Here is a 20,519-nt window from a genome sequence, read left to right as displayed (position 1 = left end):
GCCAGGACTCAAACCAGTGACCTTCTTGCTGTGAGGCGATCATGCTACCCACTGCACCACTGTGCCGTCCCTAATATACATATATTTCAGTTAATTAATTATATTTCAGTAATTAAAAGGAAAGCGTAAATATAAAGTCAGGCATCAGAATATATATATTTTTTTCTTACAGAAATCTCAATTTTTATTTAGTAAGGATGCGTTTAATTGGTTAAAAGTGACAGTAATGGCTATAGATATGTATTCGTCAATGAGTCCACCATTTTGGAACAGTCAGCATGTCAACACTCACAGTAAAAATCAATGGTTTTTCCGATATTGTTTTGCCAATGAATACTATGAAGCAACAGATTTCAACATTGATTTTTGAAGGGATTGAACAATGGCATCTGACAATTTGCTTTGATATTTTTATATTTAAATTACTTCATTTCCCCTTGGCTTACTCCCTTATTCATCAGGGGATGCCACAGCGGAATGAACCACCAAATATTCTGACATATGTTTTACACAGAGGATGCCTTTACAGCCGCAACCCAGTACTTGGAAATATAGAAACATTATTATATTACATATTAAAATATTACTGCTGTACTGTGTTTTGATCAATTAAATGCCATCTAGATTAGACTAAAAGACTTCTCTCCAAAGTATTATTCATAAGTAGTACCAACTCCAAACTGATAAAAAATAAAAAAAATATATATTATATAGAAATATAAATATATTATTAAAAAAATAATAAATAAATAAAAAATTTATATATATATATATATATATATATATATATATATATATATATATATATATATATATATATATATATATATATATATATATATATATATATATATATATATATATATATATATATATATATATATATATATATATATATATACATATATGCAGCTAGCTCTCTGCAACTCTCACATGGTCGCCCACTGAGGGTGGTTTAGCTAGGTTGCTGCCGGAATGGTGTTAGTGAGGCCAGCAGAAACGCTCAGCCTGTGGTCTGTGTGGGTACTAATGCCCCAGTATAGTGAAGGGGACTCAATACTGCTCAGTGAGTGTCGTCTTTCAGATGAGATGTTAAGCCAAGGTCCTGACTCTCTGTGGTCATTAAAAATCCCAGGATGTCATTCGAAAACCCTGGCATCTTGGCCAAATTTGCTGACTGGCCTCTGTCCATCATGGCCTCCTAACCATCCCTATATCATAATTGGTTTCATCACTGTGTCTCCTCTCCACCAATCAGCTGGTGAGTGGTGTGAGGTCTGGCGCAATATGGCTGCCGTTGCGTCATCCAGGTGGATGCTGCACACTGGTGGTGGATGAGGAGACCCCCCCCCATACACACTCAAACAGTGTGTAAAGCGCTTTGAGTGTCTAGAAAAGTGCTATATATAAGTGTATATAAGCAATTATTATTTTACCAAAATTTCAAGTGTTTAGAGAACTTCAGTGTTATCTTAAAAATCCAACTGAAAACTATCTAAATCAATTGCAAGTCTCTAATATGGGATTTCAAATCACAAAATGAGTTTAAATGCTGCCTATGTAGGTTCACGAAGTTTTGGAACAAAGCTAATATCTGAATCATATGAAGGACTGTTGATAAACAATTTAAGAATGACCCGGGATGGTTGTGGTCAGGAAAAGTGTTTGCTTTGCTATAAAAACTGAAATAATTGTTCGAGAACTGTGTCTGAAAATCTCCTAAAGCAAGGAAGTTTCTCCCCTGCTGAGTAAAAGACAAATCTTCCAAAACTAGGGAGCACCTTTAAAAAAATCTTTGTTTTAAAAAGACTTCAGTGTTGATGGTACCTTTTCATCTGTACTGAAATGTATTGCCTTATTTATCTTCCATGCTATTTATTTTCCTCGTGTTTAAATTGTCTCGCATTTTAAGTGTTAGACCAGTACATTGTACAGTGTTTTTTTGATTTGCTTTGTTTTTGTTATTTGAAGAAGGTGTAAATCTGTGTCTGATGTCACGTCAAGAAATATATATAATTGAATCACTGAAAGCAAAACAATCTCCCAGAATGCAGCAGATCCCATAAGATGATAAGGGACATGTTTCTCTGGGGAACGATGGAGGCACAACGGGTGTGTTTTATTTTATTGGACTGAAACGCCGGCTTCTTTCTCCTGCACATGGACACATGCATGACTGCCAAGACGTTTGGCACCCACCCTTAACTGCCTCCATTCAGAAGGAAAAAATGAAAAATAAAAAGGGCAAACTGAAATGTGGACAGAGACACACCACGTGACAGAGGCAGACTCAGTGATCTTTGTATATGTTGGAGCAGCTCGGTTCACCAGGAGACTCAAACAAACCTCAAAGGTTGTTAACAAGCTTAAAACACTGACAGAAAATGCAGAATTGATGTTTCGTGTTTTACATATGAAGAGTTGAATCTTGCCTTCACTGATATAAATCTTGTGAATCGCGTGAGCTTTCTTTGTTTTGCCTTTTACTGTAAAGATGGTTTTCATTGATGGACTTTGAAGCTTGAATAAAGTGTTTTGGTGGGATGAAACTGAGGTGCATAAAAACAAAATTTAATATTCCACTATTTAATGTGTTTAATATTGTAATAATAATACATGTAATATGCAACCCAGGCTCATTACAGTTCCTGCTGTTCTTACGAAAATCCACCAGAGGCCGCTGTTGACTGACTGAATGACCGACTAGTCGATTCCCCTACCCACTCCCTTCCCTAGACCCAACTGATAATGTTTTCAAAAGCAATCTAAATAAAGAAAAGCCACCTGATTTTTACCGGGGTCAACTCCGCTCTGCATCTCAAATCTGCCAACCTACGCGGCGGTATAAGCGGTCAGCTGATAGCACAAAAAGAAACAGAAGCCGTCGGCAGCATCATAACACCCCGTAGCATTCGTTTGAAAGACGAAATGCAGCCAAACGTACATCTGGCTACATATTTCGTGCTCTAGAAATGTATACGGGGATAAGTATTCACAATAAGCCTGTGTTAGTAATATGTAAGGAATAATTGATGATAAGCTTTCGGATTATTGCACAACTGAGATGTAGCATTATATTTTTAAATAATTTAAAGGAAAAAGTTAATCTTTTTAGCTTATTCTACTACTCTTAGTTACCATACATCAAGGAACTACTCTATAAAACTACTTGCCTCAGCCTACATTTTTTGTGAAACATAAAATACATTGCTCCAGGTATGTTTTGTTGCACGTTTCAGATGACAAATCCTCTAGAGGGCACTGTCTGCATATGTGTGTTTCTTAAAGGTGCAGGATGTGGCATTGATTAATTATTGCAGTCTTCAAGTATTGGAGAGGGCTTTTTATACCTGGCCCATCTGACGAGCTCCTCTGGGTCTGCTACCATCCTCTGAAGGTTGCATCTTAGCATTGTTTTTCAGATAAACAAGTATGTTCACTTACCATGTTTCTTGAATATTACCATATGGGGATAGATAGGTGAGGTAAATGTATTCGATAACAAATCATAGACACCATTAAGGTGTTTATTTTCTGTTGTGCAAAGAACTACATGAAAATAATACCTTGTTTGTCAATAATATGTCCTGATAAATATCATTAGTGTGAAAAGGAACAAAAGTTGTTGACATAATACTGTCCCACAGCGTTCATTTTACCTAGAAGCTGCAATCAAATGTATGTTTTAAGTTCATTTTTGCGATTACACCAAAATGCATAGGCTGAAGCTTGCATTTCCAGTGAGCCTGTGTTGAGTTATTTGTTTCAAGACATGTCTGTTTATTTTCCCTTAGATGCTCTTGGGTGTATTCAATTTAATTCACCTTTATTTGTATAGCGCTTTTACAATGTAGACTGTGTCAAAGCAGCTTCACATGAAAGATCATAGTAAGGGTGTAGGACTAGTTTCTTACACATTTCATCTCAAGTCATCTTTGCTGATTCCAGAACATCATTTTAGAGCAAATAACAGAGGTTTAAGTCTTAATTTGAGAATTTATACTTAATTCAAGAATACCGAATGCTCTAGTAAATGCCATGCCCACTTATCCTGCACAGCCAATCACCCTGCGACTCCTCCACCACTTCACCTGCATCCCTAGCAGACAGCCAATCACATCGCAACCCTGAATGAATTCACATGAGTTAATGTGGTCAAAATCTGCTTAGAACTATTTGTACATTTTCTTGAAAATAATTCACGCATTTAGCAGCCACTATAGTAGAAACTGCTTTATACAATATGAGAAAAACCTGACTGCATTAGCATTATACAACATCTGATCATCTATGAACAGAAAATTAACAGTTATCATTTTTGGTGGAGGTTTTATTGGTATGGGGGATTATACAGTATAAACAAAAACCAGCTTTCCTCTGGTCCAGCTTTCTGTGATGAGCATTATGATTCCATGAGCACATCAGCTTATAAATGACAGGACACTGGGAAATTGACTAGGCGGGTTGCCTTGGATACGGCTGCCCCTAAAACACTCACACCACTGAATACCAAATAGACTTGGAGAGCCTATACGTGAATAAATGAGATTGCTGATGCAAATAATAGAATGAGGGGGAGAGACTGATGCACAAACACAAGGAACCAGAAAAAATGTAATACATTTCTGTTAAGAGAGACCACTGCCTTGATTTTGAAATGTACTGACCTAATAACCTTTCATTATCTTTTTGATGTGGTTCCTTGGGATGCTTTACACCAAAGGAAAATCTAATTAATTAAAAAGTAAATAAAATTGAATTAAAATATAGTCAAGAAATATAAAGGATTTTAGATGCTGCACTGGCTAGCAGTAATTAATGTTTATTAATGTTATTTAGGCTGTTTTAGCTTTAGACATCTTGCCCATTCACCTCAAAGTTAGTTCTTTGAGCTTCTTTAAACACAATAGCAAGAACATTTCTATTCAGAATTACCATACAGAAATGGCTTGTGTGTGTGTGTGTGTACGTACGCGTGTTTATAATCTTTCTGAACAAGAAGCTCGAAAATCCACACGTTCTCAACAAGTGAATGATTTTATTCTATTAACTTACCATTTTTTAATCATCAACTTCAAAACTGTATCTCCTTTTCCACCAGCCGTGTTTTTAAATTCTTTATCTTAACAGAACATGTTTGACAAGCTCTGTATATTTGAGGATACTTCATCTCCTAACAAGCAAGTAACTGAGATACTGAATTTATGATTCTGTATAATCATAATTATTATCATATTTTAATATTAATAATTATTATATAAATAAGATTAATTTTCCTTCAGCTTTGTCTCTTCAGATATCACCAAAGCGGAATGAACCACCAACTATTCCAGCATATTTATAAATCGCATACCCTTCCAGCCACAACCCAGTACTAGGAAACCCACTCGGGATTCAATCCATCTTCTTGTTCGGGATTCGAACCTTCTTGTTGTGAGGTGACAGTGCTAACCACTGAGCCACCGTGCCACCCACATTTTTATAATCATAAAAAAACATAAAAACTATATAATACTTTATGTTTTAACACTGTGCTCCCATTCTATAGCTCTTTGTTGTCAAATCCAACAAGCTGGTCATCTGCAGAGTAAAACTGCCACCCATTTATACCAAAATAAACACATAGCCTAATTATGGACTAAAGGCCTATAGAGCACTTATTTTCTGTTTCTGTTCAGTTCAGTTCTGTATGGTTCTCGAATCTGATTAGCTGATAGCTCTGTGATATTCTGCAATATCAGCACTCGTACAGCCTCTTCACCCTTGTGTATTACTCTTCCCACATAGAATGACAGCAGATCAACTCACTGCAGTTTGACAAATACTGCAGCTGTTGGACAAAATAATGTACTTTTCAGGCTGAGAATGCAGTTGTTTAGATTGCAACTATCCAGTTTATTTACAAGGATAGTGCCTATTTACAGTGTGTCTGCATCCATCAGCCTGTCATACTGAGCAGAGCAACGACGGTTGACGTTGTCCATCCACCAGATGGCGACAGAGCCCGCATAATAAGTCCTTAGAGGTAAAATGCAATTTCTAACTACAGATGATCAAATCATTATAAAACTGGTAAGTGACCTTCGTTCTCTTGTATGTAGTAGTGCTGTATTTATACGGTAGTGTATTGAGTGTGAGATGGGACTCGCATATCAGGAATGTATGTATTTTGTGTTGGCCACTCTTTGTATAACCCTGAGTTTTTTTGGTAGCCATCTGTTTGTTTCCAATGAGTCTCCTATTTTCTGTACTAGTACTAGAAAGAAAGAAAGAAAGAAAGAAAGAAAGAAAGAAAGAAAGAAGAAATGCCTGCATGTGTTTAGCGTTTTTCCTTACAGCAAACAACAGTAATCTGGTTGTGATTGCGTTGCTTTGGCCTTTTCGGGTTTAAATATTGTGATCTCTCGATTGCAACAGAGAAATACTGGGAAATGTCTCTAGACTGACAGCATTTTATGCCGTTCAGCCTTATAATCTTAATGTCAGCAAAAGGACCTGTTTTGTCATCACTTTAGATGTTACACAAGAGAATCATACTTGAGGCAGTGCGATATGGCTGTATATCGTCACTGGTGGGACATAACGCACATCTCCCACCAGTGCCGATATACAGCCATATCGCACTGCTACTCGTGTGATACTGCTCATTTATTAATGCATTTATCTAATAAATGTTGTCATTTTAATACAAGTTCACATCAATAAAAAATAAACCTAAATGTCACAATTAACATATATGTTAAAAGTTGACTTTAATGTTAAAATTTATTTTAATGTAATAAAGATTATGGTAAATCACATTTTTGAAATCATCAAGATTTTACAGTGGCTGCATTTGACCGTTGTTGATTTAGACTGAAGAATGTTGTGAATGTTGTGAATGTTGATTCTAAAGTCTCCTAAAAAGGAACCTGAGAATAAATATGAGTGAAGCTCGTGACTCACACCATTACTCTGGCTTTACTTCACAAGACTTTATTACAAGGTGAGGTTTTTGGATAATAACAGGATCTTAGAGGTTTTGGTTTCTGTCAGGGTTTTGTGACACGGTCAAACTGACCAAAGTTTTGCTGATGTGGTTGGCAATTCCTTTAATTCCAGACTGTAAAATAACAACAGGGTAAAAATAAAGACACACAGCCCACTATAGTGTACTGGAACCCACTGTAGTGTACTGAACGTGAGAGAGAGAGAGAGAGAGAGAGAGCTTCAAGCAAAATGACGCTTATTCAATCTGCAGCATCTGCCGCCTCCTGTGGTGAAATCTGAGTACTGTATGTCTGTCTGCTCCGGCTGTCTAGACGTCTGTCTGTCTTTGTGCATATTTATGAATAGATTAACAAGTTTTGTTTATTAGTTACATAATACGGTCCTTTGATAAGCTATGTAAAATATATAAACACAAAAAATACGTTTACAAGCACCTTTACACACGTCTATAATGAGATTTATGAATGTGTGTAATGCGGAACTATATCGTCAGCGTTGTGGTTCAGTACGACAAATATTTGGTGCGGACTCAGTTGCCAACCTTCATCCTGGGCGAAGAGCTGCAGGTAAATATTTAACTTCATAAATGCTTCAGTACACCACATCCATCCGAAACATAAAAAATGAACCCAACTTCAATCAACGATGCTAGTAAACCTGCAGGTTTCGTGGATATTTCGTGAAATAACTGCGAATTCAGAGGCCTGCAGTACAGCCGAAGCTTATCGTCGAGCTAAAGTCAGGTGACCATTGTCGCTTCCCTAAATCGTTTTATTAGCTCTATTTTATTGTTTGCCTATCTAACGTTACGTATGGATTGTGTTAGTGTGGTGCTGGAGGGTTTAGACAAAGTCGTCGTTTGTTCGTTCTGTATTATTAAAATCAGTGTTGATGGTGATTTCAGCGTCATGTGGTTTCAGTTCCTGTTATGAGACATCATCACTAGATACAGTCTGTCATTTCCCCTTGTTTACTACTGTACATGGCATGTCACTTAGTAAATGCCCTATCACGTTGACCAACGAGGAATGTACAGCTGTCAAGACTGAGTCAATTCATGACGCCTCGTTGTTTACATGTGACGTGAAACCTGCTAGATCATTCATATATGCGGTTTTGAGTTAGAAATCTGTTTATAGTTAATATAAACTTTAATCAAAACCATTAATATATTTTATTTTTATAATAAACGTCAACTGAATTAACAAAATAGTAGTCTTTTATACTATATATTAAAGCTGCACAATAAATATATGAAAAATCTGACATTGCGCTATTTTGTTTTGCTGTGATATCTATTGCAGATATGAGTATTATTTCACCAGATGATTTGAAGAGCTCTATTTGGAAATATTTCATTAACTTAGATCGACTGTGCAGATTAAGTGTTTTTCTGTGCAGTACATCTGCATAAATTATATTAAATTACAAGCATATATATATAAACACAACAGAACAAAAATAAAAGTTTAATAAAGAGTGCTTTATGGTTTTCTGGGCAGTCTAACAATATCCAAATATAGAAACTGAACAATCAAACATAAAATAACGTGGTCATCATTTTATAAATCATTTTATAATAATAATATTTAATCATATCTTTATCTTCTAATCTGTCAAATTTAATCCAGATCTGCGATGTGACTATTGCGGATATGCACATTTTGATATCGATGCTCAAACAATATATTGTACAGCCTTACTATATATTATTAAAAATGTTATATTATTATAAAACGCTTTTCCATATTTGTTTTTACATGATGCATTAAAATAATAAAAAGCCTAATTGTAAAAAAAAGTCGATAATAAAAACACAAAACAATAAAACAAATACAACATTGCTTGTAGATTTATATTTTAAATACAAATTATTTTAGATGCCATTAATCATTGACATTAAATTCAAATCCAAATAAAAGTGATTATTTTGTCTTGAATCAATATAGCTAATTTGTTTTCAGTCTGTTATTTTATCAGTGTTTTACAATTTGTGTGATTTATTTATAATGTTCAATTTATTTATTAAAAAGTATTTTTTGTAGGGATGCTTCGATCAGGATTTTTGCAGTCGATACAGAGCACCAATTCCTCGTCAGGGTGATCAGTCGATACCAAGTACCGATTCTAATGATATTTAAGAGAAGATCTCTCCTTACCTTAGAGAATAAATTAAGGATGCAGCGTATAATCCCTTAAACACATCTCTTATAACCATTTGTGAATATGTCATGACCAGAAGCAGCTTTACAGAAATAATAGATAAAACAGCTCAAGCATCTCAAAACACTGGAAATACAATGGCTGCAACAAAGAGACCATCACTCAAGTGTCTCGCCAATAGACTGTAAACAGAGGTCGCTCCACATCTAGATACATTATAGCTGCAATCTCTCACACTTGTAAACTCGTAAACAAACACTTGTGATCGGTTCTTGAGATCGGCCATATTGGCGAGTACCGTTCGAGTCATTAAATGTGATTATCAGCCAATAGATTGGAGCATCCCTTATTTTTAACTTTTTCGAAACAGCAGTAAACCTTGAAACTGGTTATCGTCCCATGCCTGCACCACACATAACATTAACTTTACCCCACTGATGATGATGATTATGCTGCTGATGATGAAGATGAATAATTTTGTTGCAGCAGGTGGAGGGATGAGCCGCTCTCCTGTGACCGTTCAGGATGTGCAGGAAGAAGCAAGCAATGGTGTGGACTCCTCTGAATCTCCTAAGGCCTCTGATTGGTCAGGACCTCATGGCTTCACCCCCCAGGCATTAAAGTTGAAGCACGGGGCTGATTTTGAGCCTCATGATCTATCAGAGACCTGTAAACACACACATCACCACACGGACTCATGTAGAGACTCACACACAGATCATTCAGAGTCACCGATTCAACACTCCCAGTGCGCACATAGTTCAGATGAAGATGACACACATGACAACACACACTCCTGTGAGACTGAGCAAACACACAGTCATTATGAAGGAGAGCTGGAAGACTGGAGAGGAGAGGAAGAGGAGAAGAGACAGACAAATGATGGAGAGGTGAACAATGTCCAGCAAATGAAAGAAGCTCTTATTTCTGTACAGGTAAGGGCTTGAGTAGGAATATGCTCTTTTGTACTTGTTTAATTGATAGTAAATCTATATATTATATTTATGTTTTATGTTATATATTTTTTATATTATATTTATGTTTTATGTTATAGTTTTATAATATATTTATGTTTGTTTTTAATATATATATTATATTTATGTTTTTAACTTTCTTGTATAGTAAATGCTAAAATACCAGAGTATTAATAATGTATTATTGTGTTCAATTTAATAAATAGTAATTAACCTTCACTTCATTAATCTTCACTTTTCCCACATTTATGTTACAGCCTCATTTTAAAATTGATTAAATTAATTTATTTCTTCAAATTTCTGCACGCAACACCCCATAATGACAATGTGAAAAAAGAATTGTTGCAAATTCATTCAAAATAAAAAACCTGAAAAATCACATGTACACAAGTATTTACAGCCTTTGTCGTGAAGCTCTAAATTGAGCTCAGGTACATTCTGTTTCCACTGATCATTCTTGAGATGTTTCAGCAGCTTAACTGGAGTTCACCTGTGGTAAATTCTGTTGATTGGACATGATTTGAAAAGGCATACACCTGTCTATATAAGGTCCCAGGGTTGATAGTGCATGTCAAAGCACAAACCAAGCATGAAGACAAAGGAATTGTCTGTAGACCTGTAGACAGGATTGTCTCGAGGCACAAGGTTGGGGAAGGTTACAGAAAAATTTTTGCTGCTCTGAAAGTTCCAATGAGCACAGTGGCCTCCATCATCCGTAAGTGGAAGATTTTTGGAACCACCGGGATTCTTCCTAGAGCTGGCCGGCCATCTAAACTGAGTGATCCGGGGAGAAGGGGCTTAGTCAGGGAGGTGATCTATAACCCGATGGTCACTCTGTCTAAGCTCCAGCATTCTTCTGTGGAGAGAGGAGAACCTTACAGAAGGACAACCATCTGTGCAGCAATCCACCAATCAGGCCTGTATGGTAGAGTGGAGCCTGGTGGTGGCAGCATCATGCTGTGGGGATGTTTTTCAGCAGCAGGAACTGGAAGACTAGTCAGGATAGAGGGAAAGATGAATGCAGCAATGTACAGAGAAATCCTGAATGAAAACTTGCTTCAGAGTGCTCTTGACCTCAGACTGGGGCGACGGTTCATCTTCCAGCAGGACAATGACCCAAAGCACACCGGCAAAATATCAATGGAGTGGCTTCACAACAACTCTGTGATTGTCCTTGAGTGGCCCAGCCAGAGCCCAGACCTAAATCCTATTGAACATCTCTGGAGAGATCTGAAAAGGGCTGTTGACCGTCGCTTCCCATCCAACCTGATACAGCTTGAGAGGTACTGCAATGTGAAGATGTTTTGACACAATCTACATTGTAAAAGCGCTATAGAAATAAAGATGAATTGAATTGAATTGAATTGAATGAATTTAAAGAGGAATGGGCAAAAATTCGCAAAGACAGGTGTGCCAAGCTTGCGGCATCATATTCAAAAAGACTTGAGGCTGTAATTGCTGCCAAAGGTGCATCAACAAAAAACTGAGCAAAGGCTGTGAAAACTTATGTACATGTGATTTTTCTGGGGCCATTATGAGGTATTGTGTGTAAAATTGGAGGAAGTAAATTAATTTATTGGAATAAGGCTGTAACATAAAAAATATGGAAAAGTCAAGTGCTATGAATACTTTCTGCATGCATTTTATATCAAATAAATTAAATCTGTGCTTTGGTAATCCATTTAAATAAATATATTTATTAGAATTATAAAGAATAATATAAAAAATATATTAAAATAATTTAAAGGGCACCTATTTCACCCCTTTTACAAGACATAAGGTAAACCTTTGGTATCTACAGAATGTGTCTGTAAAGTTTCAGCTCAAAACACCCATCTGTTTATTATAGCCTCCAGAATATGCTCATTTTGGTGTCTGAGTACAGGGTAGCTGTGTTTGTTGCCTGTGGCTTTAAATGCAAATGAGCTGCTTCTCCCTGCCCGCCGCTCCCACGTGTATGTCTGCTTATCCTGCATTACATCAGATAAACAGCAGTCTGTGATAGAGACAGTCACGGATGAAGCTGAAATACAGCTCATTAGTCAAAAATGAAGTTTAAGTAAGTTTATTTCATATTTATTTCACAAATCACATTTAAGGAGTTAAATCAAGTCTATGTTTTGGTTTTCGAATTAAAATCTACACTTTAATACTAAAATGAAATGAAACACTGTGTAATAAATATTACTCTGATAATACTGCTAAAAATAATAGTAATACAAGAATAATTATTACTATTAACAAAAAATAATATTAATAAATAAAATAAGTTAATATTAATCAATTATTTTTGAAAGTAGTTATAAGTTGTTAATCGCAAGTAGTCTATGCTTTAGTACAGCATTCGATTAAATTATTGGTATTATATAAATAATATTATATATATATATATTAATACATAGATTGATTTAATTATTAATAAAAAAATATACCATGAAATTAATTAAATTGATTCAGTTGTTTAACTTGTTTACATAATGATACTGTGCCCAGGTAAATAATTAAACTGATCTTCAATTTTACAGCCAGTTGAAGCACTCTTAACCGAACACCCTCCCACTCACTCCGAACCTGAGGAATGGTCCAAACCCAATTCTGTGGACGAATTCCAACCAAATACTTCCATTTCTCCAGATGAGGCTCCTCCCCTTGTCCCGGCCCCACCTCCTGACCAGGGCACACCCCCTCCTCTGCTGCCAGATCTGGATGATTCTCCGTGCCCAGCTCACGTGATGGCAGAGGTGCGTGTGCGCTCTGTTCCTGAGCGGGAGCGAGTCGTGCGTGGCATGCAGGACAGTAAGAGTCTAGATGAGATCAGCGGGGCGTGTGGAGGCGGGGCTCGAGGAGGAGGAGCTAGAGGAGGCCAGCCGGAAGGACGGAGAGCCACCATATCTAGTGCTCTAGAACTGGAGGGAACCGTCAGCCATGATGGAGATCTCACACACTTCATCACCAAAAACCTTGAACAGAAGATCAAAATGAGCTCGCGGCTGAGTCTGGACACAGACTGTGAGTATTTAAGGGTCAGAAGTAGTGTTTTATTTAGGGATGCACCGATTTATGGCCAGTGTTTATTATGCACTATTTCATAATGGTATAAATAGTACCATATAAACATTTCTGAAGACAGCAGAATTCCCTCATACATAGATGTTTTAAGAAAGCTCCCTCTAAGACTGCACAATACTGCAAAGTAATCATTTGCAATAGTCACATCTCAATGAATATGCAATATGGATTTTAAAGTCATTCACTCATAAGAAATTGTACCGTTTGTAACTTTAATAACAACTAATTTTATAGAATTTCTTTATACAACGAAGACTGCACTACTATTTTGCATTAGATTATTCAATCACTGTATCTTATTACTGTTAGACTACTCGAAAAACAATAAAACACTATTTATTTTGTTTGTATATTTTTCTTTATTGTATTTATCTATGCTTGTATATTGTTTATCATAATTTACGCTGATGCACTCCCCTACAGAATCATCCCAATCAATCTAAAATGTTTCTGTTGGGTCAGTTTTTCCAAACACACCATAATCTGTACATTAGATAAAATCAACAGATCCACAAGTATACTGAATGAAGTCCATGTATAGTATATTAAGTACAGATGTTTTGGAAAAGCTTTTAAGACATAAAACTTGGAAAGCAATTGCTTAAACTTGAGCTATCTTGAAAATTGCCTAAACACATAAGTCTTACATCACAGAATTCCAGAAAACCTTATTATGAGTGTAAATATTAGTTAAGTGCAGAATATTTCAATTGCCTTACCATTTGTGTGTAGCATCTGTGCTGCCAGTTGAGTACAATATAGGGGCTTTTCCACTGCTTGGTATAGTCCGGTGCAGTGTGGTATGGCTCAGTTTTGTTTTGTTCACTGCTTTCTATACCTTTCTATACCTTTTTTTTAGTAGCACTTTGGGTTAGTTTTTTAATAAGCTTTGCCGTTACCAAAACATTGATCACAGATAGGTCATCATTGGGTTTGTGACACGAGACATCAAACTTCTTTATTTAAATATTAAACTGTTGCTGTTTTTTTACGCACATCTAAACCATTTATATTCCACTGCAAAAAAATGCCAGAATTATGGTCAGTAGAAAAGGTCCAGACGTTACCTTGGTAGCTCAGGAGAAGATGGAATGACCTGTAATGAAAAAAGTTTTTCAGGAAGTCTTGGCTGTAGAGGCGACACAACTATAGCGAAATCAAACTATAGAACACTTTAAGCAGTACTAAAAGTCAAACTGTATCATACCACGCAATGGTAAAGTGTCTGTTGGTGATTCTGTGCTTTATCTCTGCCCTCTATTGATAGTCTGTCTATAAACTTTGTCTAGAATATATCACAATGCTACAGTTGCAAATAGACCAGCAAATGAAAATAAACAAACTGCACATTCCAATTTCTGGTGGTGCATCTCTAGTTTTATCTGTTACATTAATATCATGTATACCATATTTGATTTGTGTTTGACTAATGCAGCGGACTGTTCTGGGCCTATCACACGTGGTCGTGGCTCTTCACGTCGCCCGGCTGATATTCCACCAATTGACCCATCGGTGCTGGTAGACCTGCATAAACACACACAGGACGTGGCGCAGAGCGTTGAACTGATGCTGAGAAGCCTCAATGGAACTATACAGAATGTGAGTGCCCTTCCAGCTGTAACCCAGTACTGGGAAACCTATACATGTCTTTGGACTGTGGGGTAAACCAGAGCATGCATATATATATATATATATATATATATATATATATATATATATATATATATATATATATATATATACATATATATATATATATATATATATATATATATATATATATATACATATACATATACATATACATATACATATACATATATATATATATATATACACATACATATATATATACACATACATATATATATACACCTATATATATACACATACATACATATATACATATACATACATATATATATATATATATATATATATATATATATATATATATATATATATATATATATATATATATATATATATATATATATATATATATATATATATATATATATATACACATACATATATATATACACATACATATATATATACACATACATATATATATACATATATATATATATATACATATATATATACACATACATATATATATATACATATATATATATATATATATATATATATACATATATATATATATATATATATATATATATATATATATATATATATACATATATATATATATACATATATATATATATACATATATACATATATATATATATATATATATATATATACATATACATACATACACACACACATACATACATACACACACACACACACACACACACACACACACACACACAGTTGAAGTCAGAATTATTAGCCCCCCTGAATTGTTAGCCCCCCTGTTTATTTTTTTTCCCCAAATTTCTGTTTAACTGAAAGATTGTTTTTCAACACATTTCTAAACATAATTGTTTTAATAACTCATTTCTAATAACTGATTTATTTTAACTTTGCCACGATGACAGTAAATAATATTTTACTAGATATTTTTTCAAGACACTTCTATACAGCTTAAATTGACATTTAAAGACTTAACTAGGTTAATAAGGTTAACTAGGCAGATTAGGGTAATTAGGCAAGTTATTATTGTATAGTGATGGTTTGTGCTGTAAACTATCGAAAAAAATATAACTTAAAGGGGCTAATAATTTTGACCTTAAAATGGTTTTTACATAACACATAAGACTTTCTCCTGAAAAAAAAATATTATCAGACATACTGTGAAAATTTCCTTTCTCTTTTAAACATAATTTGGGAAATATTTAAAAGAAGAAAAAATTCTATGGGGGGCTAATAATTCTCACTTCAACTATATATATATATATATATGCACATATATACACATATATGCACATATATACACACATCCAATCTGTTTATGTATGTATATATTTAAAATGTTAATAATTTTTTTAAATTCTTTGATAGTTATTTTTTCTCAAGGCTGCGGTTATTTAGTAAAATATGCAGCATAACTGTGAAACATTATTCCAAAATAAATTAATGGTTTTCTGTTTGAATATGTTTTAACATCTAAATCGAAGCTGGATATTTAGCATCTTTATTTATTTAAATAACTTTATTTATCTCAAACTTAAAAGCTCTTAAAAGATTTAAAAGCTTTAAAAGAAGTTTAAATTCCATTAGACAAAATTTTTATAAGGAGAGTACTTTGATGGACATTTTTAAAAAGGTACCACCAGGAAGAGTTTTACATTTTTTATCAAAAATAGAACTGAAAAACTATATTTAACTTTGAATAAATTTTTTTGCCAATTTTATCTATTTATATTTTATATATTTGTCTAAGTAATTTTTTTAATATAATATGAATTTGTTTTTATCATGTAATATTTTAATGTATATCCATTTGGCCACGAAATAGCCATAAGTTGCTGATGTGGCAATAAATATGTAATAAATAAATAAATAAAAGCTCCAAAAACAGTTTTTTTTATAAATACAGTTTATGCAGCCCACACAGTAGACAACATTTGAAATAGATCAAATATGGTTTTCAGTATTGTCCTAAGGCAAGAATGGGTGTTGTTCAATAGTTTTAGCACAACTTTGATGAAAGGTTTTGAACCACTTCAAATGTTGACTACTATATACGCAACCCATAAAGACCCACAATGTTCACATATCATTTTCTTCTCTCCCCAGATGACTGCATTAAGTGTGGGTTATATCCAGACATACAGAGATTCTGTGGATAGTTTGGGAGAATCAGTAGACATGAGTATAAAGGTGAGGGCAGCTTCAAAATATCTAGTCAATTTAATTTTCTCTCTCTATTTACTGTCTTGATCTTTGTGTTTGTATGTTTAGGGAATGTACACACTCATGGCCCGCTGTGAGGAGCTGGATCGCTCCATGCAACCTATACATACTCTAGCTGCTCAGATCAGAGACATCAAACGAACCCTTGACGCCCTGGAGACCATCTGCAAGTAGCTATGGCAACAGACCACACCCTCCCTTGACTAAACAGGGACTCCACCCATTGGAGAACAGTGGTGGCTCCACCCTCTGCAGTAATTATGCTACATAATGTGCAAAGGAACCAGTTTGCTAAATATGATTCCTAGCAATGCCCTGCAAGTGCTCGTCCCCTTAGAGAAAGCTTGGTTCTCTCCTATTTTTTGTAATGGCAAAACAGTATTGAGTCCTCCCTATGATTCATGCCGTCCAACATCCTCCACAGGAATGACTTTGTGTCATTGGTGGCTCTCAATGGGCTGAATGGTGTTGCCGTTGGCCCGGTTCATAAAGTGAGTGTATGTGTGCACGTTTAGGTGAGTGTTTTTTATGGAGCCAGATCAGTCTCAAAAATAATACATTCACAAAATTAAATTCAAGGTACATGGGCAGCACAATTCGTAAATCCAAGATGCAATTCATAAACAATTAAATCCACTTCGTAAATTCAAGACTCAATTCATAAACACACAAATCCACTTCATAAATTCAAGACTCAATTCATAAACACACAAATCCACTTCATAAATTCAAGACTCAATTCATAAACACACAAATCCACTTCATAAATTCAAGATGAATTCATAAACGCACAAATCCACTTCATAAATTCAAGATGAATTCATAAACACACAAATCCACTTCATAAATTTAAGACTCAATTCATAAACACACAAATCCACTTCAAAAATTCAAGACTCAATTCATAAACACACAAATCCACTTCATAAATTCAAGATGAATTCATAAACGCACAAATCCACTTCATAAATTTAAGACTCAATTCATAAACACACAAATCCACTTCATAAATTCAAGACTCAATTCATAAACACACAAATCCACTTCATAAATTCAAGATGAATTCATAAACACACAAATCCACTTCATAAATTCAAGATGAATTCATAAACGCACAAATCCACTTCATAAATTTAAGACTCAATTCATAAACACACAAATCCACTTCATAAATTCAAGACTCAATTCATAAACACACAAATCCACTTCGTAAATTCAAGACGAATTCATAAACACACAAATCCACTTCATAAATTCAAGACTCAATTCATAAACACACAAATCCACTTCATAAATTCAAGATGAATTCATAAACGCACAAATCCACTTCATAAATTTAAGACTCAATTCATAAACACACAAATCCACTTCGTAAATTCAAGAGTCAATTCATAAACACACCAATCCTACTCGTAAATTCAAGACGCAATTCATAAACACACAAATCCAATTCGTAAATTCAATACACTATTCATAAACACACACATTCAATTAATTTGGGGAAATGCGATTTTACCTGGTGTATTCACGAATTGTGTTTTGTATTTATGAATTGGATTTGTGCATTCACAGATTGGGTTTTGTATTCATGAACTGTGTTTCGTATTCATGAATTGGGTTTTGTACATGTGAATTGTGCTGTGCATGTATGAATTTTATTTTGTAAAGTATTATTTTTGAGACTGATCTGGCGCCATATTTTTTGGCAGATTGTGTAATTGGTGTGTAAAGCACCTATCTGTAATGGCCTGAAATGTAAGTCATAGTAGAAGTGGAAGACAGATATTTACCACTATGGAAGCCATGCTCTGCGTGTGCTTGTTCCTCTTGGATGTCAGTGTTTCTGCAGGATGGATGCCGTGCATCCCAGATCAGCTTGTCTTTCATAGTAACCATTATTTAAGCAAATTCTGAAATCAGTTAATGTCCCTCATGTAGTTCAATGACACTCCAGAGAAATTGTGAGGACTCTGCTGCTTGTTTTTTCCAGAATGATTATGAACTAGAGATTTGAAGCTTCAGAAAGGATGAAAATCACCATAATGACTCTCGTTTCTGTCTGTTTCTAACAGAGGTAATTGATTAATTGGCTGGAAATTAGTAGCTGGTATGTTCTTTAAAAAATTATTTTATGTTCCACACAGTAAAAAATAAGCCATATTGGAAAGACGAGAGAAGCAAACAATGCTAGAATTAAATTTTAACGAACGTTGTACATGGTCATTGATGAATTTTGGACTAATTTGTTCATTGTTATGTTGTCTTTAAGTGTTTGTCACTAAAAACAACACAGAAATCAGAGGAAGATGTGGAGAGATTATGGGGGAAAAAACAGGTTGGATGAAAATTTATTTTTGAAAATAGTGTCTGCTCTTCTCTCTTTACTGTCTTGCTAACTATAACCCTGATTTGTCCAAGAATCTGTCATTAATGTTTATTTTAAATTATTATATAAATCAAAATAAATTTGCTAGAATGATCGTATTGAGTTTTTGCCTCCTCTCACTACATTTATTTGGGGTTAAATTCTGCTTTTTAACAACCACACAAAAAAACAAAAACAATAGTGTTGCCATTGTTCAATGAAGAAACTTTTATATTCATGGAAACTTTGCATTTCACATAAGGCTCTTTATTGTGTACATTTTCATTTCAATCATTACAATTTTCTTCACAATAAGGAAAATGGATCTAAGAACTGGCGACTGAAAGTTTTTGTGGGGTGCAAGGCTTCGAAAATGTTAATTTTTTTTTTTACACATGGCACCATTGTAACATGGCATACATTTTTGTAGCTATGTTATTTTAAAAGTTTTCTCCTTTTGCTTACAGCTGCATTCTGATCTGCATTATGTCACTGGGATTAATTATCAGGGATGAAGCTCATTTTGTGTATGTGAGAGAGAGCGAGAGAGTCCTCGTATGGCCTTAGCAGGATTAAAGGTTTGGATAAATGGTTTTACTCTGTCATCCCTTATAATCACTGACTATTTTACAGATACGTGGATACACGCGTCCTTCATTAGGTTTGAGTTGTGTACTTTTTACCCCTATTAGTGTAACAAACAATCAATCCTACCTTGCAGTCATCTGCCAGAAAATGTTCGAAAAGGCTATAAGTTTTAATTAAGTTTCAGACAAGCTGCTTAGATGCATAAACTTGGCTGGTTTCTGTATTTTTTAAGATAACGCAGAGACTAAACATTTGATAAGATTTCAGTTTAAGCCAGTTATACCTCAGCCCCGGTTGCACAGAGGACGTCTCATGATTGAGTTTTCACTGTCCCGTCACGTCTTCAGTCCAAGTTGTCAATGCTTGTTGTTGCACACTGGAGATGTTAAAATAACCTTCTAAATAAAATGTAATCTTTCTGTTTTTAAAATGAAAATTTCTTAAAGGAAAAACGAAAAAGAAAACAATCTATGACTCAAATATTTGCTGCACTCCCAAAAAATAATTCTTATTGTTAATAATGTTATTATCATATA

At 34.6% G+C, this 20,519-nt stretch overlaps 1 protein-coding gene across 1 annotated transcript; it reads left to right on the top strand.

The window, feature by feature from the left end:
* Window positions 1-7,501: 7,501 nt before the first annotated feature.
* borcs6 (BLOC-1 related complex subunit 6) lies at window positions 7,502-19,514 on the top strand. The gene is made up of 6 exons (XM_056463548.1): window positions 7,502-7,556; window positions 9,640-10,088; window positions 12,653-13,136; window positions 14,632-14,795; window positions 16,914-16,997; window positions 17,079-19,514. The coding sequence occupies exons 2-6, from the start codon at window positions 9,651-9,653 to the stop codon at window positions 17,202-17,204; spliced, it is 1,296 nt and encodes a 431-aa protein (XP_056319523.1). The 5' UTR covers window positions 7,502-7,556; window positions 9,640-9,650; the 3' UTR covers window positions 17,205-19,514.
* The last annotated feature ends 1,005 nt before the right edge of the window (window positions 19,515-20,519 follow it).

This window comes from Danio aesculapii, chromosome 8 (genome assembly GCF_903798145.1).
Source record: "Danio aesculapii chromosome 8, fDanAes4.1, whole genome shotgun sequence".
NCBI lineage: Eukaryota > Metazoa > Chordata > Actinopteri > Cypriniformes > Danionidae > Danio > Danio aesculapii.
The sequence above is the reverse complement of the archived record's forward strand: the minus strand, read 5'-3'. Positions and strand labels throughout refer to the sequence as shown.